Raw genomic sequence first — 26,474 nt, 5'->3', positions numbered from 1 at the left:
CCGGGGTGGGGCTAGGGATGAGGGGGGTGCTCTGGGCTGAGTCTGAGGGGTTCAGAAGGCAGGAGAGGGATCAGGGCTGGACTAGGGGGTTGGGGTGCAGGAAGGGGTGCAGGCTCTAGGGTGGGGCTGCAGATGAGTGGTTTCGGGTGCAGGAGGGTGTTCCGGGCTGGAATTGAGGGGTTTGGAGGGTGGGAGTGGGATCAGGGCTGAGGCAGGGGCATGGGGAAAGACTCGGGGGTGCAGGCTCCGGAAAGCACTTACCTCAAGTGGCTCCCGGAAGCAGCGGCATGTCCCTTCTCCGGCTCCTAAGCAGAGGTACAGCCAGGTGGCTCTGCACCCATCCACAGGCACTACCCCTGCAGCTCCCATTGGAGTACATAGGAGCTGGAGCGGGGCCATGCCACGGCTTCCGGGAGCCGCATGGAGTGGCCCCCGACCCTGCTCCCTGGCTGGAGCGCCAGAGTGGGGCAAGCCCCAGATCCCACCCCCCAGCGGGAGCTCGAGGGCAGACTTAAAATGGCTGGCGGACCGGATCCAGCCCGTGGACCATAGTTTGTCTACCCCGGTATGCTAGATATGTACTTTCGACCTTAACTCCATCTTAACATAGTCCCTTCCCTTCCCCATGGGAATTTCCTGATTTTTGTAAATTATTAAAACTTTCATACAGTTATACTAACCGAAAAATTCACAAAGAATGATCCCACTGTACAACACTTCTAATGATTTGACAGCACATAGTACCGATTTTGATGTTTTATATTTTATTTCATATTTTAAGGGTCGCTTCGCTAGTTCGCCAGAATAGCGCAGAACAGGCAGAGTGGCACCAACCAGTTAGCTGAGTATCACAGCTGAAATATATTGATGAATCTGACCCTTAGTTTGCAACTGACTTTCTATTTGAGAGGTCTGTGTTGGTGAGACAGCACTACGTGAAGGGGAATGAGAGAGCCCCTGTCCCTGAGTCATAATGTCTCTAGCTTTAAAAAGTTTCAAAGAGATTGAATCCCTTCTTTAAGTGCAAAATGGAACTCAAGTGTAACTATGCAGGGTCTCCATAATAGTGCAACTCCAGTTCCTTGATGGTGGCAGAGAACACCGAAAACTTGTGAACACCATGAGGAAGTGGACAACAGGCTTTCAACTGCCTGACTTCTGGGTTTACAGACTACACTGGCTGGCTGCTGTAAAGAGAAACTGGAGAACAGAGAAAGACATATACCCACACCTATACACTTTCAAGCATTCACCTGTTAAAAACTGAAAACTACCTTGCCCTCTCCCTAGTCCCCTTCCCCAAAAGTGTTTTGGTTGCTAATTTGAGCTTTTCTCCTTCTAACCTGTGCCTATCAGGGCCTTGTCATTACAGAGCTATTTGCATCAAGCATCCATCCCACCCTGCTCCAACACCAGGGGTAGTAAATAGGTGGACCGTGGGCCAAATCCAGAGCACCAAACACTCGGGTTACCATATTTGAATATTCAAAAAAAGAGGAAACTCCATGGGGGAGGGGGGATTTATTCACACACCCCCGTCCCAACTCCACCCCTTCCCCGCCCCCATTCCAACCCCTTCCCCAAAGTCTCCGCCCCAACTCCACCTCTTCCCTGCCCCATTGGACTCCTTTCCCAAATCCCCATCCTGGGAGCTAGGGGGAAAAGCGGGCACTCTTTTCCCTCGAGTGATCAACATTCACTTTCTTTCTGAAACGATCAACATTCACTCTCTTTCTTGAATGATCAACTCTTCTTTGGAGAAAAGAAATAATGGTAAAATCCCTGACTTTTTAAATATTTAAAAATTCCTCCCCGACAGCGATTTAAGAACCAAAAAGCCAGACATGTCTGGGAAAATACAGACGTATGGTAACCCTACCAGACACTTTTGAACAGACCCCAACATATTTTTATTTACTTATTTATTTACTTAAATATCGTTGTTATCTTTTTATTATTTTCTATAGAGTCTGGGCCTTGACTATACCTTGACAAAGAAAGCTGGACCTTCACAAAAAATAATTGATTACTCCTGTCCTATGCCATATATAGCACTAGGTATGCACCATGTTGCATAAAGGAAGCTCTTCTACTGTGAGGCCTTTATCTGCTGCCATCTGGTGGGGACTATAAGAATGGTTTTACTCAGAATATATGCTCTCCTCCTGCCCCTGCCTACACATGTAAAGGCATCTAATTGTCAATGCTAAATCTCCAGAAACAGGCAAACAAACTTTACAACACAGAGCACATCAAAACTCTCAGCCCCACATGAATCATTTTTTCATCCATTGTGGTAAATGTGAATGAATCATAAATGTATATTAGTTATCTCTTCCTTCCAAATCTTCACTCAAAAAGCAGCCAATTTAAAATCCTCTATAGAAAGTCAGACCTAGTTCTTCATCTGGTTTTCTGGTCTCCCAAGGCCAGGTGGATTTAAAGGCTGATCCAGGCTCTCCAGATTGAGCCTCATTTGAATTTGGTTGTTCATAATGTCAGCAAATGCTGACAAATGCCACTATTATCGCTGAGAAGACCACTCCAGACAAACTACATATTAAATAATTTCAAAAGAGATGTATCCAAAGGAGTTTGGGATTGGACAGCAAAAGGTGTGGCGCAACTGTTTTACAAAGGCCAAGTGAATAATGGAAGACCGAGTTTAGTCAGCAGTAGCTTTTTATGCTACAAGAACCTTATCACTAGACAGAAAACTATCTGGTGGGTGCAAGGGAGAGGGTCCTATGCCAAGGACTTTTTTTTTTTTTTTTAAAGTCTCCCATTGTTACTAACACCATTTCAACTCCATTGGTGTTAGCGTGACAGCCACACATTTGGCCAACATCAGGGACACCCCCCCTTCTCCTCCCCTGAGCTAAAAGCATGGGTGCCTCTACAGTTTGAACCAAGAGCCAAACCCTCTAGCCAAGAGTTGTGATCAGGCAGAGAGGGGAACCGTAATACATGCTGACCAGTGGATTACAATAACATTGGTGAGAAGCCTAGTGTAGACAGGACTTTGGCTACCACCACCTACATACAAAGCACAGGGTTGATTTGACTTGCTTTGAATACAATCAGAATACAATGTACTTTGTAAGAAGCAGGAGCCCTGCCTATATTCCCAGCACTACTAACATAGATGGAAACGAATACTTATTAGCACCAGAAAGAAATGTTGGAAAAAGATTCCTAGTGCAGGCAAGTTCAGGGCACGTGGTCTACTCATTACAACAGAGAACTAGGAACAAAGAGCCCTGGGCTCCAGCTGCACTAGTAGGATCAGAAATGCAGGGCTGGAAGGGAACTCAAAAGGTCATTTAAACCATATACACCCCCACATAATGGTTGTCAGCAAAAGATCCCTCTTGGTGTCATCCCCCCCACCCCTTAACTGATTGTGGAAGTGGTTTATCGTTTCATAGAGTTTAAGGCCAAAAGGGACCATTAAGATCATCTAGTTCAACCACCTGTATATCACAGGCTGTTAAATTTCACCTAGTTACCTCGTTATTGAGTCCAATAACATGTATCTGACTAAAGCATATTTGACTAAACTATATGTATAACATGTATTTGACTAAAGCATATTTTCATGGGTCACCAAATGAAATTAACATGCAGCAGATTTAAAACAAATAAAAGTAAGTATTTCTTCACACAACACACAATCAACCTGTGGAACTCCTTTCCAGAGGATGTTGTGAAGGCCAAGACCATAATAGGGTTCAAAAAAGAACAAGATAAATTCATGGAGTATAGGTCCATCAATGGCTATTAGCCAGGATGGGTAAGAATGGTGTCCCTAGCCTGTGTTTGCCAGAAGCTGGGAATGAGTGACAGGGGATGGATCACTTGATGATTACCTGTCCTGTTCATTCCCTCTGGGAAATCTGGCACTGGCCATTGTCAGAAGACAGGACACTGGGCTAGATGGACCTTTGGTCTGACCCAGTAGGGCCATTCTTACGTTCCAGAAAGGCAGCCAGTCTTGAAGACATCAAAAGATGAAGACTCCACAACTTCCTTGGTAGTTTTTTCAAATGATTAACCCCCCAAACTGTTGAAAAATTGTGTCTAATTTCTAATTTGAATTTGGCTTCAGTGTTCCAGCCACTCGTTTTTGTTCCTTCTCCACTTCCAAGAGAAGTTCTTACCCATTTTAAGAAGGCAACCAAGCCTCATCAGCAACTCCATATTAAGATGAGTGGACAGAGAATTCAGTAAGATACAAAGGAACATCAGGATGGTATACTTTCTCCCCAGAGCAAAAATACCCGATGTAAGCACAAGTCTGGATGGTTTTATGAGGTCACGTGGCAAATTTCTACTGGTGATAACATTGGAATCAATCACTCAGTATCACATGGAACTACACAGATTAGAGAGGACTTCAAGGACCTTGGAAGGGAGCTGAAGAAGAGGAAAATCAAAGGGATCTTCTCCGAGTGAGACGAGAGCAGATAAAAAATAGAGAAGTTGAACCACTATGTGACCAGCGTGAACCAAAAGGTTTTGGCGTTGGAGAGCCCTGGGCCATATTCCAGTGGAAAAGAGGGCTGTTCTAATCTCACATGTAGTGGGGGCTAATCTGCTCATCTTGAGAGTAGCTGGAGCAGCCAAGAGGGCATTAAACTAACATAAGGGAATGGTGCTTCAAAGGCAAATACTGTACAAATTGTGAATAAATTAAACTAACATGATAAAGAATGCGAAGAGAAGAGATTTTTCAATATACCTATGCTAGGAGTCTGGGTAACAAGCAAGAGGCACTGGGAAGTCTCACTGATGAGAAGAAATGTGATATAACTGGCATTACTAAAGCCTAGTGGGATGATTTGCGTGGCTAGAATTTTTAAATCACTGGATATAACCTGTTTAGGCAGAATAGAGAAGTAAAAGATAGTGGTGGGGGACTGAATTGGCACTATACACTAAAGATATCATTACCTGTTATAGAATTATTGATAACTCAGGCATGCAGGATCTTGAATGTATATGGAGCAATTGCTAATGAACAAAAGCCAGGAGGGAGTACTGGTGGGGGTCAGTTACAGATCACCGAATTAAACCAGAGAACATTATTAGTTACTCCTTAACCTCTTGCATAATATGTGCAAAGAAAAACTGTGTTATGGGGAATTTCAATTTGGGAGACATATGCTAGAGGTCCCATGCCATCTATAGTAAAACATCATTAAAGTTTCTAAAATCTGTAGAGATGATGGTTTTCTAACAACTATAGGTATTGTACCCAACACGAGGTAACTCTTTTTGATCTCATTATGATGAATACAGATGAATTAATCACTGGACTTGAAGTTGGTGGTTGCCTAGGGACTGAGAGGGCCTATGGGTCTAGAAAACCAGTCCTGCAGAGCTATGAGGCAAGCTGACACCTCCAGGCTACCCCCAGCAGCTATGGACACAGACTATGGGAAGTTCTGCCTCAAGGGTTTGATAGACAGCAGCCTCAGAGTTTAGAAAAGCGAGAATGAAAACTGGGAGCTCTTTAAGAAGAGTCTATTAGATGGCCAAAAAATCACAAAGAGAAGGAAAACTTTGGCTAAAAAAGCCCATCCGGTTCAGTGCTGAAGTGAAGACAGCAATAAGAAATAAAAAAGGGATACATAATACATGGAAAAAGGGAAATAGCAATTGATATAAATTAGAAGTTATGAAGTGCAAAACATTGATAAGAAAAGCTAATGACTTGCAAAAATCAAAAGCTAGCAGGTCTAAGGACAAATAAGGAGGTTATTAAAAATTATATTCGGAATGTAAGAAATCTTAGCAATGGGAAAGGCCCATTACTAGATGGAGATTGTAAAATTGTTAATAACGATGCAGAAAAGGCAGACGTGTTCAATTACTATTTCCGATTTGCATTTAGAACGCAGGCTGATGTACTCGGATCATGAGACTAATGAAGTACTGTTCAGCACATGAATAAATGAACAGGATATTAGACATCATCTACCAGGGATAAACATTTTAAGTCAGCAGGCCTAAATAACTTGCAACCAAGAGTCCTAAGAGAGCTGGCTGAGGAGATACCTGGCCTGCTGATGTTAATTTTTAATAAATCAGAATGCTGGGGAAATTCCAGAAAACTGGAATACTGCTTGTGTTGTACCAATATTAAAAAAAGGCAAGCAGGATGACCTGGGTAACTATAAACCAGTTACCCCAAAATCAATCCCAGGCAAAATAACAGAAAAGCTAGTACAGGATTCAATTGATAAAGAATTAAATGATAGGCCTATAATTTAATGCCAGTCAAAAAGATTTTATGGAAAATAGTTCTTCAACACTGAATTAACTTCTTTCAAGAGATTACAATTCTGGTTGATAAAGGTAACTGCACAGATGTAATAGACTCTTGTAAGGCATTTGACTTAATACTGCAAGGCATTCTGATGAAGAAAAAGGAGCATATTATATAATCTCAATAGAGCACACATTAAATGAGTTAAGAACTGGCTAACTGACAGATCTCAAAAAGTAGATCTTGATGGGGAATTATTGTTGAATGAGGGTGTTTCTAATGGCTTTCCAAAGGGATCGGTACGAGGCCCTTCACTGTTCAACATTTTCATCAATGATCTGAAAGTAAATATCAAATCATTGCAAATGAAGTTGGTAGAAGATACGAAGAGTGGTGCAGTCTACTAACGTCAAAAGAACCGAACTCTTTTCAGCACTGCTTAAGAAAGCACAAGAGAGATGTGGCACAACACAGCAGTGTTGTAGGTAGAACAAAACCATTTTCCATCAGCAGCTAGCCAATTTTCATCACCAAATCAGCAACACCAGAAGATACCCACTCCTACCAGATATTGTGCAACAGCTCATTTTCTTAGGGCTTGTCCACACACAAACTTGCACTGGCCTAATTAAATATGTGTTGCAAAACCGATGGAATTTTGTGTTTTGACAATTTGATTTCTGTTTGTAGCCTTATTTTGGTTTACCTTGATAAGGAATCGAGTTCAACTAAATCAACATAAGCCTCTCAAACTGTAATAAAAGAGCGTCTATACACCAACTGAATCAGTTTAAAAAACCCACCTTTAGTTAAAATAGGGCTGGTTTGTGTGGAGATAAGCCCCTAAAGTAAACAGTGCCTTGGGCTCTTTCCCCAGATCTGACTGCAACTGGTTTAGCCAAAACAATTCAGGACTGCCTGGTGCCCATCTACACTGCAGCACTAACCAGTTTTAAAATCCCTTTTAGTGTGGAGGGAAATTTTTGTTGCACAGACAAGGCAGCTATGTGACATTGAGCAAATCACTATATCTCTTTGTGCCTCATTTTCCTCATCTACATAATGGGAACAACACTGAACATAAGAGTGGCCATACTGGGTAAAACCAAAGGTCCATTTAGCCCAGGTTCCAGTCTTCCGACAGTGGCCAATGCCAGGTGCCCCAGGGGGAATGAACAGAACAGGTAATCACCAAGTGATCCATCCCTGCCCATTCTCAGCTTCTGACAAAGAGAGGCTAGGGACACCATCCCTGCCTATCCTCGTTAATAGCCACTGATGGACCTATCCTCCATGAACTTATCTAGTTCTTTTTTGAACCCTGTTATAGTCTTAGCCTTCACACCATCCTCTGGCAAAGAGTTCCAGAGACTTACTGTGTATTGTGTGGAAAAATACTTCCTTTTGTTTGTTTTAAACCTGCTGCCTATAAATTTCATTTGGTGACCTTAGTACTTGTATTATGAGAATGAGTAAATAACACTTTCTTATTTATTTTCTCCACACCAGTCATGATTTTATAGATCTCTATCATATGCCCCCTTAGTCATCTCTTTTCCAAGCTGAAAGGTCCCAGCCTTATTAATCTCTCCTCATACGGAAGCCGTTCCATACCCCTAATCATTTTGTCACCCTTTTCTGAACCTTTTCCAATTCCAATATATCTTTTTTGAGATGGGGCAACCATATCTGCATGCAGTATTCAAGATAACTATTGCACAGGGATGTTTGTGAAGCACAACAGAAATAAGGTATTTAAGGATCCTCAGTAAATGGTGCTATATTAGGTCTTAGCATTCCACCCCAATACAACACCCAATGATGGGTAGTGGGAAGAAGAGGAGGGATGTCATGGAAGCTGAGAAACTGTAGACCTGACAGGGATACAGCCAGGGCAAGGAAAGATGCAGTATGTGGAAGTGGGGAGAAAATCCAAGATGACCCATTCTGCAGACCACAGAAGGATGGGGATCCAACCTGCACTCCATCTTAAGAGGAAAGAAAAACAAAAGATTGCATGGGCTCATAGGAGACCTCAAGTTTACCAGAAGATGCCAAAGTGTTCATGATGTGAAGGCTGTTTAGGTGAGATGTTCGTTCTGTCAGATAGCCAGCTCTGTGATTGCTTCAGTGCTCAGCAGTAGCTGATGCATGGAGCACATTAGCATAGTGTCCAGAGGAGTCAATTTTCTCCCTTATGAGCTGCAGATGAGATGCTTAAGTGACAGCAGTGAGCTGGAGGCGTGAAGGCAGTGCCACACTGGAATGGCAAGAAATATCTAGAGACTGGGACTTGCTTCTTTTGGGTATCCAGAGGGACCAAAGACTTCTCTGACATGCTTGTCTGCCAGTATCAATTTTCACTGAGGAAAATAGTGCAATAAAGTGGGGTGGCAGCGGTGGGGGGTGGAGGAAGAGGAGATCTGAGAATTAAAATAAACTTCTCTCTCCCTTGCACAGAAGGAAGGAAATTTCTCTAGCAGGTTCCCATCATCATAGAAATTCCTTTCTTCTAAGTAAAGAAGCCATGTACCTTGGGGCCAAGAGAAGCAGAAAGATTCAACATAGGAGGGCAGAAGGAAGATCAATACAGAGAAGAGAATAAAGGGTGAGTTAAATGGAAGAGGAAAGCGAGCAAGAAAGGAGATGATGCGAGGAGGGGAAACAATGAGAGGGAGACTGATTGAGAGACAAGGAGACGCTGTTAATTATCCAAATAAACATTTTATTGCATCTGCATGTAAATTTTAAGCACTTTAAACACAGGGTGACTGCTAAGTACCTCTCTTTGCGAAGACCAGTTTTATGACGAACATTACAAGCCTTGGCAATGCCCAGACTGCACGACCAGCAGCTGTGCCACAGCTATTAGGTACAGAAATGATGATAATATTTGGTCAGTGAGTTTTGAGGTTACCAGCACAGCTCCCAATCTCCCTGGTGAACAAAATCAGAACATATGGCATTCGATGTGCTGAAACTGTCAGGCTCATAATTAACTGATCAGAGTACATATGGAGCTCACAGACAGTATAAATCTCTCAATGTAAAAAATGCTGGGGACTATTGAACGTGTCAGTGTGAGTCTTCCTTGCAAATCTCTCTTCATTAATGTTTCATATGGAGCCAAATGTGTGGTAATAAAATGGCTATTAATGGAGTTGTATTTATGATTATTTCTCTTTTATGCAGCTGGTGTTAACCTTTCAAACCCTACATTTCACACAGGGCTTTCTCAGAATAATCATCACTGCTGGCACAGAAACCCCTAGGATCTCTTGATATTTCCTATTCACATGGAGGTTAGGTTAGTGGGTGCTAGGCAAGTAAAAATTCATCAAGTTAGTGGCTGTCACTGATGCTGCTGACGTCACATGGTCCAAATGAAAATCCATTTCAAGTTACAGACACAGCTTGGATTCTGTTTATTTTAGGTATTTATAGCACTCCAATTGGCATGGTATCTAGGGGCAAAGTCATTCCATCTCAGCTCTCTGTACTTTCCAGAACACAGACTTGTACACATGGTGAGACATGTCATTAACCACTCAGAACAGACAGACACATCCTGCTGGTTTCTTTGGCCACAATTCTGCATGGCATTCTTCTTTTGCCTGCTTCACATTCAAAGCTTTGGAAAAGCGTATTCTTGAATCTGGGTGTTCAAGATAATAGGACACAGAAAAATATGGAACAAAGTGTGCATTTATGGACTTGTGTCTGCAGGTGTGGGGATGCATATAAACACAAACAGGTCCTACTTAACACCTAGCTGACTGAAGGTTTGTTTCTACAGTCCTGATCCAATTTGGATTAAACATGGTGCCGAAACTGCATTTCTCAGTGCATACGTGTGCTTCACGCTATAAGCCATTTGGGCTACATGGTCTAGATATGTGGAAATTGTGGCTAGTGCAGAATGCCATAGCCCACCTGCTAAGCGGGGTTTTGCTCCACGAACTCATTACATCTGGGCCACAATATATACTTGGCTACTGATCAACTCCTTGGTATTACATACAGTGTGTTTTTGATTTATAAAGCCCTAATTGGTTTGGGTTCTGGCTATGACAGATGCTTCTCTCTCCATGCATTATCTCAGCAGTTCAGATCCTCTCAAACTGACAGCATCCTCTTGGTACAAACAGGGTACCCTCACTGCAAACCGGGGAATTTGCATGCCCCTTGGTTTGCCAGATCATGTATTTGATCAACTTCAAAGATATCGTTGCAAGATCCACCTATTCTCCCACACTTATTCCGGGGGAAGGAGGTTCTGACGAGGGGGCTTAAAGAAGTTGTTTTCGGTGGTATTTGGGGGTTGGGAAAATACCGCAGATCATCTGCAGTGCTCTCCTTCTGTGATTGACGGATGTCATTCAGGCTGGGTATCCTGTTCTCATGTTTTATTGCAACTGTTTGATATCAATGTTGAAATGTGCCCAGAGCCTGGAAAAAATTCTCTGACTTGCATCTGGATGTCACCTTCTCACCACCACCAATTAGTATTTCAGAGGGCAAAACCACATGGGAGCACACAAGAGGGAGATAAAGAGAGAGACAGAAAAACTGGAGGATCTTGGGGAGGGAAACAACCATCATTCATAGTCCCAGAACAGGCTGTGTATTTACACCCCAAACTCTTTTGAGTGCTAGTAACTCAGGCTACTTCTAATGCTAATAGCTAGGGGTGTGATTCCCTTGCTCACATACACATAGTATGAGTATAATTAACAGTGCAGTTGTGAGAGCACAAGTAGTGGCAGTGCAGGCAGGGCTGAGCTGTGCCGAGTACATACCCACCAGTTTCAGCAGCTTCATGGCCCTTTAGACTTGTGCTAGCATGATGAGAGCTAGTGTGAGTATGTGTACATGAACAGGGAAATCACATTCCCCCGCTCAGAGTGTAGACAGTCTCGGTGCATATTCCAGGCACAGAGCTTCTCACTCAAACTACCAGAACTCAACATTTCTCTCTCATATCTCTCTCTATTTAGCATTGACAGAAGATTGCTCCTCTTAAACTCAATTTATACATCCCGTAAAGGATTATCCAGACTTCATCTCCTTCATGAGAAAAAAGCAGATAATACTCCAACCTTCCTGCCTCCCTGGCATTGTTCACTATATCATTATCAACCACCACTTCATCTTCACTGGATGTCTTCTTTTCTCATACAGAACTGTCGATACAATCCATGGGGGAAAAAAATAATATATAAAAGAAAATGCCTATATAGAAAATTGATTTTTTCTTGTACGATTTCTTTGGAGGAAGCATGGCTGCTGGTAACAAATCAGGGGGATCATAAAACAGCCTTTTCTGTACAGTTCACAAGCAAAAAGCTGTCAGACAGCTATGGGGCTAGCAAAGGAATCCACTTGCTAGGAACGTGTGAATAGATTTAAACAAATGAAAACCTCAGATAAAGAAAAACCCTGGGATAAGACATGACAGGTAATGGGGGCATAATCTTTATATGGGAAAAGAGGACAAATTATTTTTTCTTAAAAGTAAACTAAAATGCATAAAGGAAGTTATGCTCATTGCCTTTATGCGCTGTACAGACACCGACTCAAACTTTTTCCCCTGAAAGTGTTTTTCTGCCTTTTTTTAAAAAAAAGGCATTAGAATTACTAGGTCACACACTCTGTTGCTTCTGCAGGCCAAGCACACTTGCACACCCCAGTAGCTCTTATGTTCTTCTATTTCCCATACAAGTTCCATGTGTGCTGTTTTCCCGTCTCCCCTATTTCAGGGACTCTCTGAAACCCCCTACTTCTTCCATCATGCAAGTGGCTGTGTCTCCCCCTCCCCTTTTCCCATTCCCCTATGTCAGCAGCCCTGTGTGACCTTCATTTCCCCCTTCCTTCACATGCAAGAGGCTCTGTGTGCCCCCTATTCCCCCATTCCTCACCATGGCAGGACTCCTGTGTGCCTGCCTTCATTCCTCCCTCCACCATGATGAGGACAGTGTCTCCTCTGTGTTACCCATGCTAGCACCAGTGGAACTGCACTGGTTTAGTAAATTCCCTAAAGTTCTTCATGTAGATGTAGCCATAGGGATTAACAGCTACAACTCAAGGTTCTGCCCTATGTGATGTCACAAGCCAAGTCCTCTGAAGATCTTGCAAGGGGTCTCTAATAAAAAGAGGAAAGATAGGTTTCCTGACATGCAACAAGAATGAACACACTTTTGTGGAGAAGGGGAGATTCAAACAAAATAAAAACAGTAAAGGGCACCATTTTTTTCTTGTGTAGTTTATCTTTAAGCCACTGAAGTCTTTACAGCCCTTCAAAGCTTAAAGGCATAGTTAGGATGTGGTGGCTAAAAAAACCCCACTTCTGGTATAAAACCAGGAAATGTTTTAATTTTAATTGGTCTATATCCTTTTTCACACCTAAATTTCCTGTGGTAATAAATGAAAAAATATATATATTGTACCAGTTTTTAAAAATGTAACTAAAGCAAAGTTAAAATTACACGAAAATGCTTTAAAAATTCTTTAAAAGCAATACATGCTTATAACAGAAAATTACACCCTGGTGGGCTATACCAGTGGTTTTCAACTTGGGGTCTACAGCCTGTCTAATTTCCAAAGGGGTCCTTGCTTCCATTCGAAATTTTTTAGAGGTCTGCAAATGAAAGAAGGTTGAGAATCACTGGGCTACACCATAAAAAGTAAGCTTGCACCGACTGGTACATACTTTAAGCCTGGTATCAATAATGGTTCAAATAATTACAACTACTGTTGTCTCAAAAATGTGTTGCAGAGTAATAAAATTATAAAAATCAAAAGAAATCAAAAATATAATCCAAACAAAACACATGCTAATATAGAGAAGAAAAACAAAATCAGTGGAATGTAGGCCTGACTTGACATGATAATTGGACATGGGTGAGGCCTCATTTCTTGGGGGATATGATTAGGGAGGTATATGAATCAGCAGTCTGGAAACAAAATGTCTGTACTAGATAAGACAGGGAGGAACACCCAGGGAACAATGGACAAAATAAGATGGGAATGTAAAAATGAGATAAAGAATAAGTTGTACATGGACAGTGTATGGACAGAGCATGTTGTACAGGGATCAGTTCTACAAAGAAACCAGCAAATCCCAAAATGGTCAGGCAAAGTAAAGTAAATGCAATGCAACGTGTAAATATATCTAAAGGAAGAAGTTTGCAGTGTAACTTTGGATGTGTGGTATGTCCAGAACCCACTCAGCCTGACCCTGATCAACTCAAGAGTACTTTAACTGTATGCCAATAAAGGAACCTGAGTGACTAGACTAGAGGCAAACTGAGTTCTTGGGGAACCAAGTGGAAAAGATCTTGGGGGAACACAGTGGGGGGAATGGATGTTCCTTCAGGAAATGTATATGGCTCCTGACCGAGGAGTCAAATCTGATGCCATGAAGACAGATGATCTTTTCTGATACCTCTGTCTCTTTTTGGGTGATTCAGATCTCTAATATGACAAAAAAGACTGTTTTTGATAGGGTTGAAGCCTAACTGGTCTCTCGAGTGCTGATATATACACTCCTAAAGATGTCAAAATGACTTGAGAATTCTTTAAAGAGTGCAACTCATCGGCATTAGCATTAAATAATGCACATGGTTCAAAAGACAGATCCTCTTTTGTCATCTGTACTACTTAAGGTATGCCAGGTGACTGTAACTGAGAGGATGAGATTCTGGAACAGAAGTCTTCAGCAAGGCATGAATTCTGCAACAAATTCTGCTGCCACAGAATCACCAAATACATAGTGCCTTCACTACTATTTCTGTAGACATCCAAACTCTACATCTCCCTTGACTTTCTCGTAACCTATCGAGTCTCTAAAAGCTCTGCCATTGTCTGCATCTTTGTTACCATCTCTTACCATTCCCATTCATGTACAGATAAATCCCATCTCTGCCCTCCTTTAAGTGCTTTGTGCCTTCTTCTATGCCGTTCCTTACGCCTGTAATTCCCTCCCTGTAGTATTTCAACTCTACTCCATTTTCCTCTTTCTGCCCTTCTGAAAGCCACTGTACCCTAGTGGGCCTTTTATGAGAACCATTGTCTCCTGTTCTGTAACACATCTACTCTCTATCCTAGCTCTCAGTAAAGCACCAGGTAATATATCAGAAGCTAGGAATGGGTGACAGGGGATGGATCACTTGATGATTACCTGCTCTGTTCATTCCCTCTGAGGTACTTGGCATTGGCCACTGTCAGAAGACAGCTGGGCTAGATGGACCTTTGGTCTGACTCAGTATGGCCGTTCTTATGAATAATGGTAGGAGATAATACAATTCTATTATGTGTGTCTAAATACATATTGGAATGAATAAATATTGGTGCAGACTTTGAAAGTTGTGTTTTGAACCCACTCCCAACCACACCTGCTCTTAAAAACTTTTCATTAAAAAGTTGTTTCAAAAGGCATTTTGCAAAATCAGTCTTTGACTTTATGGTTTTCTCTGAATGCCAGTTAAACAAAGGATTTGCGAATGGTCCCAACAGGCAACTGAACCATGTGAACTCAGCATGTGAACACAACAGGTGGCTTCATCCCCCTCCAAATGCACAAGCACGCTGTATACAGAATCAGAGAAACCAGATGGGAAAGAACACCTGCTGTAGCGCCTGACCACAGAGTCTGTGGCCCACTGCTATATAGATTACGTCTATACTGGGGTTAGAGCACAGGGCCTCATCATTACCTCTATCTCAGCGCTGTGCGCATGCACCTTCTGCACCATTTCTTCTGCCTCATGCATGCGCCGGCTCAGCTGAGGAGAGTGCTCCGATGGGGTCAGCTCACTGTCGTATGACTCCAGAATTGCTCTCATTCCATCACGCTCCTGTAGTGAAGAAAGAAACAGACTGGTTAGACTTTCCACTGGATACATGCAGCCTGCATCTTCAGACTGACATACCCAATGAAATTTAACATTTTTTAACATGGTGAAGAGCATTATTTTGGTTGGAAAGTTATTTCCAGTTCTTCCACTATTCTTTTGTATACACATATCACACGTAAATTGAGAGATATAAAAATCTACTGCTCTGAGAGTTGAAAATGTATATAAACACATACATCCCTTTTAGATGGTAACATGCACACAGTATAACTTTTGCCATTTTACATGTATATACCAAGAACAAATGAAATTAGAATCCTCAAGTAGAAGATGCTTCTTGGACACATCTCAACGTGGCTGTTCAGGGAAAATAGCAATGAGTTATGGGAGCTAAATCAGGGAACCTGATTCTGCCATCAGTGAAGTCGAAGATGAGTGCAGAAGTCTTCTAATGAAGAGTTCTTAAATATAAAGCAAGTGCTTTATTCTCACAGCATAGATGTGTTTAGTGTAATCCACCACACCAAACAGGATTTGGATAGGATTACATGGAGAAAGACTATTTTACCTTTCAAGTGGAGAGATTCAATTCTAATTTTATGAAGGGTTTTTTAATAATGTGGTCATTAAAAATGTAAGTTAATCCACAGCTGAAGAAAAAATGAATGGATACTAGAAGGGCCCCAGTAGAAAGCACTGACCAATGAAAACATTAATTATTTATTTCCATAAGCACCCACAATGCATGAGGCAAACAAAGTTGGAAGTGGACCATGTCCCTACAAACTTAAAATGGACACAGATATGGAGGTTCTCAATTTTATTTTCAGTATTACCATTCCCAGCTAAGAGAGCTGTTCTTTCAGTTCATATGTTAGACACACACTTTGATACCGAAGGACCTGGGTTCAAACCCCTGCAGTCCCACAGTGGAGATTATGATTGTTTGCGGAAACTGTATGTACAATTTATGAAATCTATCTATTTCCAGTTCCTCCACTACTCTTTTGTATACACATATAACACATAAATTGAGAGATATAAAAATCTGTTTGGGACTATGAAGTTATTAAGAAAATTATTGTATCACTCAATGTCTCTATGTAAATGTAGAATCCAACATGACTGTCAGGCCTTTTAGCAAGCATCCATCAGACTAGGGACAACTGGACCATAGCTAACTTAAGACTGTACTCTGACCACACAATGAGTATTTTAAAGAGGTTTGCTAAAACTAGGAGAACCAGTTTTCTCCAATCCTCAACTAGTGATTGGGCATTTGGAGAGTGGAAAATTCCCAAAGAGATGGAGGTGACAACGTAGGGGTTTTAAAATGACTCTTAGGAGGAGAGACACACAGGAAGTTTGGGGCAGGAGAAGGGAAGAGACACACATTTTTTTGTAGCAGGGGACTCAGTTTAGCTGTGGGACCAAAGAAGGTCTAGGAAGAGAGAGACTCTATGGTTCAGAGATCAAGCCATTAGTTGCAACAAAAGGATCTTGGATTATTCCACAGGAACCAGACCCCAGCCCAATAAATGCTTGAATGGTGAGGAAACTGAGGCAGGGAAATGCACATAGGGTTTGTTTGTGTATAGATCTGTATATTTCTCATTTTACTGAGTAAAGGTCAATGATGTTTTAGATAAAGAAACCAAGGTGGATAATGGACGAAGTGCCGCAGTTGAGTGACAAGCATAGGAAGTTAAAGGAGAATAAAAAGGAAGATGCAAGTCTAAGAGCTGAATACAACAGGTTGACCAGAGAGGTTAAAAAAAGAATGCAAAGAGTGACAGAAACAAATGAATAAGCAAACAATGCAAAGAAGCAGAAGAATGTGCAGAAGAAATGTAACCCAGAGGTTAGTTATACTGCAAGATAACAGAACAGAGTGGGACATTTAAGTTGAAGATGTCAGCAATGAAAGACATGTTCAGGCAAATAACTGAGGACAAACAAGCAATGAATAACCAATGGAAAGAATATTTTAAAGACCTATACAAAGTGCAGTACACAGTGGGTGCCAATGTCTCCTCTCGCCTTGTGACAAGCAGGTCAGCACAAGCGTTACATAGAGGTGAGAGGCCACATTGGAATCATCTGAGAGATTACCAGTAAGGCAGAGAATGTGCCACTGTCTAGTCAGTGGAGGGATTGCTGGGTTGTGAAGCTAGACTAACATGATCTTAAGAAAATAGGGGAAAATTTGAATGGGTTGTGCTGGTGAAGAGGAATTGAGAAAACGGGGTTAAGGACCACTTGTTGGGAGCCTGAGAATAGATTTTGTTACAGTATTTCTGTTCAGAAATGAAGACCAGAGCTAAGGACCAGGAGCAAGTGTTTTCAGTTATAACGTCTATCTGTTATGATTTATTATTTTTGATTTAGTATTTGATTTATTGATTTAATAAAACTTGTACTCTAGTTTAAATTATACATTCCCTCATAGCTTGTTTGCTTTTGAAATCAGAGACGGCAAGGACCCATCCTCTTGTCTCCTATTCCTTTAGAGGCAAAGAAGTCATACCCTCAGAAAGGAGTCTTGATCCCACAGAAACTCTCCGGTCCTCACTTTGGCAGCTGAGCAATGTAGGAAGCTACTAAAACATGTCTGTGGATCTGTTCTGAAGTGTACATCGTTCAGCAGTGGATTGGGACCCAAGTCTGGTCTCTTTAGAGCCACTCTTTGTCCTAGTAATGAATCATCTCTAAATGTGGATGCTTTCTCAGTGCAGAGATGGACTGGGACCTCTGGGAAAGGACCCAAGCAGCGGATATCTTTGATGTTTAAATTTGATGGGGTTCCGTTTGATTTTGCAGTTGAAACAGTGCTAAGGCTGTTGGGCAGTCCTTGATATAATGGAGAGAGAACACTGTTCTGTCCAACTATGGCACTGATGAAGGCTGTGCAGTGGAAAACAAGGGCTAGAGAGAGGATGAGAGTCTTTCAACTGTATCTTTAGCTGTAAGCATATCCAAAGATCAAATTTGTATATCCCGGTAAATTCTCTGATGTGTTCTAACCCTTGACTCTGGAATAGCCGGGCAAGAAACAGCTTTTCATCATCATTTTCCCTTGGGTGAAGGCAGCTTGTCTTGAGAAAAGGTAAGTTTCCAGGTGGGCTTTCCTAAGGAGGAGGAACTCCTGCTGCACTGCCATTTCTCTGTTGTATTTGTGCAGATATTTTACAGATAAGGGTGGCTGGTAATGGTACTCTTCCTCCTGGGCCAGCATGAAAGCAAATTTCCTTTCATATATATCTGTCAGGTCACTAAGCCTATTTCTGTAGCTAATGGCAAGAACTTCCCTCTCTCTGGCAAAGTGTTGGCTTTTAGGCAGGTCTGAGAAAAGTCCAATAATCAGATACTATTTATGTTAAAACCTGTTTTCATTCATTAACTCTGTTCCTCCAGCTCTAGGCTGTTGTCTGGTTCCAAGGTCCCTTCCCAAGGCTGAACCAACCTCAATCTTCTCAGCTGACCTTTCAGTATGTTAAATGTTTTGAACACATTTTTGCAGCATCTTCAGCTGGCATCCCTCACCTTGCCTTTCACACCTTGAATGTGTACATCCCTCCCTCTCCCCATGTGCACTGACACACACACTGTATTTAAGTGTTTGACATTTGGACAGTGAAGCAGGAGACAGTCCCGGTATACAGGTTTGCTGGGTCAAGCTGTTAGCATCACATATACTATTTCGGAAATGTAGCCCTTTTCATTTGGGGGTAGGGGGGAACCACTTTTGTAATTCTGTCATTTAAGTAAAATATGCTGATAACTCCTGACTGGATACCTCCCTAGAGACAGGTTTCAGAGTAGCAGTCGTGTTATAGTCTGTATCCGCAAAAAGAAAAGGAGTACTTATGGCACCTTAGAGACTAACAAATTTATCTGAGCATAAGCTTTCGTGAGCTACAGCTCACTTCATCGGATGCATTCAGAGTGGGCTACAGAAGAAGCATTTCAGCACTCTTAAGCTGGCAAACACTGGCAGATTTATCTCTATTTATAGGGCATTGTGAGTGCAAGTTCACATCACAGAGGTCCTGTCTGGTACTTTTCAATGCACTGAGGAAGCCGCCTGCTGCCAGCAGCACTGATGGGAGGCACTTTTATGAAGAAGCTCACATTGCCCATGTCCATGACAGCACTGTTTACATAAAACTTCAGACTAAAAATCGCAACAGTGGCCAGGTCTGGAGTCCAAGCTGCACAACTGTAAAGCTAAATGAATTTTTAACACTGTTTTGGCATTTTTGTGATAAAATTTGCCCATACTTGATGCTATACCAAGAGGATTTCATGCATTTATACATCAGGGTGAACTGACAACAACATAACAGTCAGTGCAGAGGATTCCCGAGGAATTTTTGCTCTCAGGTTTATTCCAGAGGACCACACTTATTTGCTTGGCTCTGCTGAATTCTCAGACTTGACAAACATCAAAATTCTCCGATGCGATTAAAAGGAGATCAAATACCTTATTGCCCATCTAATCTCTATATACATATCACTCTCTAAATGGGAATTATATGTTAAATATACCTGACGTTTTGAATTGCCATTCAGACTGCTACTCCCATTTATTTTCTCCATCAGCATCTTAGAGGCAGGCAGTATATGTTGTCTGATGTTGGTGATGTACGGCTACTATCGGGCCCCCCCCAGAAAGCTCCATGCTTAGCATATGATAAATCCTGTTTATCAGAAGGGTGTTAGCTCTCGTGGAGAAGAATTAGGGACCCCATTTACATAGAAACACTATCTTCCAACTCTTAGCAAGAAAGGAGGCGGCAGCACTTGACAAACAGTTTTATATGAGCAACCTTTCATAGATTCATAGATACTAAGGTCAGAAGGGACCATTCTGATCATCTAGTCCAACCTCCTGCACAGAGCAGGCCACAGAATCTCACCCACCCACTCCTATGAAAAACCTCACCCATATCTGAGCTATTGAAGTCCTTAAATCATGGTTCAAAGACTTCAAGGAGCAGAGAAGCCTCCCTCAAGTCAACCATGCCCCATGCTACAGAGGAAGGCGAAAAACCTCCAGGGCCTCTCCAATCTGCCCTGGAGGAAAATTCCTTCCCGACCCCAAATATGGCAATCAGCTAAACCCTGAGCATATGGGCAAGATTCACCTGCCAGATACTACAGAAAATTCTTTCCTGGGTAACTCAGATCCCATCCATCTAATATCCCATCTCAGGGGATTTGGCCTATTTACCCTGAATATTTAAAGATCAATTACTTACCAAAATCACATTATCCCATCATACCATCTCCTCCATAAACTTATCAAGTAGAATCTTAAAACCAGATAGATCTTTTGCCCCCACTGCTTCCCTTGGAAAGCTATTCCAAAACTTCACTCCTCTGATGGTTAAAAACCTTCGTCTGATTTCAAGTCTAAACTTCCTGGTGGCCAGTTTATACCCATTTGTTCTTGTGTCCACATTGGTGCTGAGCTGAAATAATTCCTCTCCCTCTCCTGTATTTATCCCTCTGATATATTTATAGAGGAATCATATCTCCCCTCAACCTTCTTTTAGTTAGGCTAAACAAGCCAAGCTCCTTAAGTCTCCTTTCATAAGACAAGTTTTCCATTCCTCGGATCATCCTAGTAGCCCTTCTCTTTACCTGCTCCAGTTTGAATTCATCCTTTTTAAACATGGGAGACCAGAACTGCACACAGTATTCTAGGTGAGGTCTCACCAGTGCCTTGTATAACGGTACTAAAACCTCCTTATCCCTACTGGAAATGCCTCTCCTGATGCATCCCAAAACCACATTAGCTTTTTTCATAGCCATATCACATTGGCAGCTCATAGTCATCCTATGATCAACCAATACTCCAAGGTCCTTCTCCTCTTCTGTTACTTCTAATTGATGCGTCCCCAACTTATAACTAAAATTCTGGTTATTAATCCCTAAATGCGTAACCTTACTTTCCTTGGAGATGTTTATATTTTGTTCCTGAACAACACACTGAACACAGAATAGCCTACCGTTCAACTTTTATTGTTTTACATAGGGTGTAGTTTCAGAGGCCTTGTAGGGCAGTGGTTCTCAATCAGGGGTCCGGGGTACCCTGGGGGGCCATGAGCAGACTTCAGGAGATCCACCCAGGGGTTGAAGTTGAAGCCTGAGCAATGTAGCTTCATGGGGAACCCCCGTGGTGTGGGGCCCCAGGCAACTGCCCTGTTTGCTACCCCCTAATGGCAGCCCTGGCTTTTATATGCAGAAAAAATAATGATTGTGGCACATGTGGGCAATGGAGTTTTTATAGCATATTGAAGGGGGCCTCAGAAAGAAAAAGGTTGAGAACCTGCGATAGGGAATATTCTCTGCCAAGAGAGTTGGTTTAAAATACCTGACATTTAGAGCAATGTGGTCCATTCCAAAAGCAAAAAATTAAATAAATACATAAATAAACTGCACTTCAGGGTATTTTTGTGAGCCCCAACTGCCTTTGAACAGGGTAAATCACCCCAATCCTACTATTTCATAACAAAATTCTAACAAGTGTTCACAGGATCACCCACCTTACCTTAAAGAAAGAGGCTGAGATGATCCTAATTTGGGTGGCATGTACTCCAGCCTTATCCTGGGCTCATTCCTCTTAGTCAGAAGGAGCCACACCTTTCCTGAGAACCATGTGTTGTGGGTTTTGGTTTTTTAACTCTGTGGCAGGAAAAAATTTAGAGTATCTCTGAATGCTTAGATTAAGAAAATCGACTCAAAATATTTTATGGGCTGTTTACTTCTCCCTAAGGAAGATTGGGTTTCTCAGATCAAAGACTATGAGAGCGGGACCCTGTCACCTCTAAGCCACTGGTTCATGTCTAGCCTGGTTGAGAATCACCAGAAGTGGTCATTAAGCCATTGTTGGATAGAATGAAACAAGCTTGTGCTGCTAGTCCAGTTCTGAGGGGACAGGTTCACATCACAAAACCCATCATCACAACTGACATCTCTGGGATCGAAATAAATAGGGATTTTGGGTCACCAGCAGGTGGTACAAAGGGACTGCCCTTTGATTAGATTATTTTGTTCTACAGACATTCCCATGCTAAACGTACCACTGCCAACAGCTAAGGTATGTTCGACAACAGAGCGTTTCCAACCAACTTGTTGCTCTGCTCTAGTTCTGGATGGCTCACTCTCCTCTTTCTCCAGCTTACTCCTTTCCATGTGTTCAAGGAATAGTTGGATAATAAAACTTAGTTTCCAGTTTTGTTGTAGAGAGATTGTTGATAGTCTCAGTTGAGAAGCCAGGAATGTACTGACATAAAGACTGATTAGCCACCACACAGTCAGAAGTGTTTGCTCTCTGATTTATTCCAGCGGACAGTACTCTTTTTGGCTCTGCTCTCTAACCAGATTTCCCTGACCTGATGAGCATGTGGGGAAACATGCACTAGCTTTTCCATGCCACTGAGGTAATAATATAATGACCCCGTCACATGTCTAGCTGACTCCCCCTATTGGACATTCACCAGCCTGCTGGGAAGTGATCCAAATGCTGAATTTTCAGGTATTTTAAGCTTCTGGAGTCTGAACAGAGTCCAGGCATTGTGACTGGCTTAGGGTCTCTCTTGGCACACTTTTGGGGTGCAAATCCTCTTTCTAGAACCCCTTCCTGAGAGCGGAGATCTCACTGTCCAACTGCCCAGCCTCTGGGACCAGTGCTGACATTCCCCCTTCCTCCCCAAATTGTCCTCTAGCTTAAACATACTCTTTCCCACAACTTCAGCTGTGAGGGCAATATGGATTTACAGTTTTCTTCTTCAGGGGGCATGAGATAGGTGTAACACATAACACGTACACAGACTTTGCACAGGATTCTAAACCACCATATTCTTCTTCGATTCCTGTCTATCAGCTGAGCAGTGACAAAGTGGCCGAAATAAATCTGTTCTACCACTTTGTACCTTATGCTAGCTTCACAGCTTCATTCACCTTTTTGTTCAATGTTATTTTTCACCATGTCTATCCATCGCATCCTCAGTCTTCCTCTATTTCTAGTGTCTCGCACTCTGATGTGAATCATCAGGTATGGTTTCCTTTCCAGGTCCATTCTGGACATCTGCGAAAACCATCCCAGTCATCTTTCTTGAATCTTCTATAAGAGCATCATTTCTTGCCCTAGCCATTTTCTTATCACTTTTTTTCTCCACTCTTGAAACTTAGTATACCCCTCAGCCAGTTCATTTCTGCAATCAATATCTTTCGTTTACCAGCTTTCCTCAGACTCCAACATTCTGACTCATACAGCAGTGTTGCAACAATTGTTTCATATACACTGATTTTCATTTTTATCAAAATGTCTTTAACATCGCAGGTCTTGCAAAGTTTTCTGAATACAGCAGTGGCTAATCTATTCTGTTTACATCATCTACACAATTCCTATTCTTCATCCTCCAAGTACACACATTTTTCCACTTGTTCTAGTTCTTTGTCTCCAACTTTGATCTTTACCTCTTCCTATTACCATAACGTTGTCTCCTCCATACTGATCTTCAATTTCCCGGTCTACCTTGTCAGCTATTCTGTGTAAATCCTCCTTTGTCAGTACTATATGATTCAATATCTGCAAATCTAAGGTTATTTGCTATCCTCTCACATAACATGACTCCTCTCATTTCATCTCCCAGTGCTATACCATTACTCCTTCAGTACCAAGTTGTACAAATCTGGTGATAGCATGCACTGACTCACTCTTGTGGCTTTCCTGAACCATGCCATCAGCTTCTTGTCTACTCTCATTGCATTCATGGACTTCTTGTAAATGTTTTCTATCAACTTGATCTATTTCTTGGGGATACCATATATTGTCAAAATTTGCCATAATCCCATTTGCCAAATGCTATCAAAAGTCTGTTTGAAATCTATAAATTTGTTGTAGCAGGTTCTGCTATGTTCCATGGACTTCTCTGATAACACAAATAGCTCATTTGTACTACTTCATCCTGGTCTGAAACTGGCCTATTCCGTGCAACTGCTGCTTCCATGTACCTCTTCATTCTCCTCTGCAACATCTTGGTGAATAAATTTGAAAGAGGAGATTTCTGAGATCAGCAGAAGGGGAAATGATTAATTATAAGAGATTCACCCATGAGTCTCTTGTCCTGTCATTGCTGTATGCAGAGTAAATGGGAGGGAAAGCTGTGTTTTAATCCCAGCCATGAACTGGACTGAGTCCCTTGGAAACCAGTTACATTCACCTATAGGATCACATCTTCACAGAATACCCTCTTCAGGATCCACTTTCTCGCCATGCTCCTCCCATTTAATTCTTTCCTTACATGAATCCATAATTTGCCTGCCAGGAGAAATGGCTTCAAGATAAGAAAGGTCACTTTCCCCTAGAGTGTAGGCACCAGAGAGTACTGATCCAGGAGCTGCAATACTATTTGCAGATCCTTCTGCCTACAAGTGGATTGTAGGGAGAGAGATGCTGCTAACATATAAACTACACAGCTACAGTCTTCTTGATTAACAAATCTCATACCACTGATATAGTAACATTGAGTGTCTTGAGTGCCCAACCTTTGTGTCCAAGGAATACAAACACAGGAGCGAGAGGGGACTCCTGGGTTGAACAGGAGAGGCAGCTAAGGAAAGAGTAAAACACAGCTTACAAAAATGTTTTAAAAAAGCAATTTGACCCACTCATTTTTGGCATGTTCCTCTATTCCTGTTGGTGCTTATTAACTCCTCCCCAAACACACATACAGAATCCACCACTGACTTTCTAATTAGTTGTAGAGGGGAAAAAAATCAATAAGATAGAAATTAAAGTTACAAATCTAACTGGAGTCAGTCACATACCTAGGGAAAATTTGTTCCTGGGGTAAAGTTTATCTAGTGTCATAATTTTATTGAAATCCTATATCTTCCTATTGACTTTTATAGTTTCAAGCTGGATGCCAGAGCTATCATTATTACAGTTTCAGTGTTGCTCACAGGGCCGAGGGCTTTTTTTCCCTTTAAAAACAAGCTGTAATTGTCTGCTTTATTGATCAATAAATATCTCAACTGCCTCACTTCACCAAGGTTCTTTTCTGTTTAGTCTTCTCAACCATTCTCTAAGAGAAAATATTCCCCCCCGGGAGGGGAGGGGGTTGTTTTTGTTTTTTAAAAAGAGTTTGTTTTGTTGTTAGCAATAAAAGAGCAGGAATTGTACTGGTCTGCTTTGATAATGGCTTTTTAATGACAGATTCTAGTCACAGTAAAATCCGCTTTATTTGCACATGAGTTAACTTCAAATATTAATCCAAAAGCAAACACACAGTTCACTTGCTCTGTTGCTTCTGTGCGGATTGGAGCCTGAAAGAGTCGCTTTGGAAAGTAGAATTGTAATGATATTTTCTACTTGGTGCCTTTTTGATGGTATGGAAGCATTCCCATTCCTAGTGTTAAACTCGCCTTTTGCTTAATTAATGGTGATTTAAAGAGAATGTTAATAGACTTTTTCATTATGAGGAAATCCACTGAAGCTCTTTCCCCCCGCAACGCCCTTTCAGACTCCTAAGTCCAATTAATGAAAACAAGAGGAAATTTCAAAACAAGAAGCAAGGCCTCAACAGTCACCATTCATAATAGGGCTTATTACAGCCAAATCTCCCAGGCCCAGACAAAACGAACACCATGGAAGTAATGTGGGTAGAATGTCAAGTAAACAAAATCCTTTTCAACATATTTTTCAACATATATATATATATATATATTTATATAAAGGGATGGCTTCATTTATGGCATACTTTTCAAAGAATTGGGGTTTAGCTTAAATCTTTAGGTTAGATGCTTTCTAACATAAATGTGAAGAAGTAATGGTACAATAATAAGCAAAGTTTGGTTCATCAATTCATCAGGAGTAGATGATATAACAGAGTGGGATACAGCTGTATCAAATTAGGAACTCTATTCTGTATCGAGTTAAACACATCTCTACATTTGCCTGAGGGCAGCCAGGCAGCCTCTTGTACTGCATTCCAGACAGCTGCCCTGCCCAGCAAAGATATTGGACACTTCCTTGAAGGACTATCACTGAAAAGCCATCAAGAAGGCAATTGGGAGCCATCAATTTTGATGGTGTCTCAACTGCTGGTTGTTCCACCCCATGGAACAATATTTCTTCTACACAGGGGCCCACAGAGAGGAAAGCATGACACGGAAGGGAGGCCCTAGAGCTTCTCAGTGGTGCATCCCAGGAACTTTATTATTTCAAAGATCTGTAACTCTCAAGCATTTTAAGAGTAAAAACACTCTGATTGACAAACTCCTTTTCTAAGCCTGTATTCTTTGTTTTCCTACCACATTGTCTCCAGACTGTCCAC

General features: G+C 41.7%; 1 protein-coding gene across 12 annotated transcripts in view; it reads right to left on the bottom strand.

The window, feature by feature from the left end:
* The window catches only part of MAD1L1 (mitotic arrest deficient 1 like 1), a 551,618-nt gene that overhangs the window by 287,675 nt on the left and 237,469 nt on the right, over positions 1–26,474 (bottom strand). For all 12 annotated transcript variants that reach the window (XR_006274883.1, XM_038419935.2, XM_043494295.1 and 9 more), the window contains one exon: positions 14,986–15,126. Coding sequence is in view for 11 of the 12 variants with exons in the window: in XM_038419935.2 (XP_038275863.1) it covers positions 14,986–15,126 (141 nt within the window). In the remaining variant the exon portion in view is untranslated. The remainder of the gene's footprint in view (positions 1–14,985; positions 15,127–26,474) is intronic.

This window comes from Dermochelys coriacea, chromosome 10 (genome assembly GCF_009764565.3).
Source record: "Dermochelys coriacea isolate rDerCor1 chromosome 10, rDerCor1.pri.v4, whole genome shotgun sequence".
Lineage (NCBI taxonomy): Eukaryota > Metazoa > Chordata > Testudines > Dermochelyidae > Dermochelys > Dermochelys coriacea.
The sequence above is the reverse complement of the archived record's forward strand: the minus strand, read 5'-3'. Positions and strand labels throughout refer to the sequence as shown.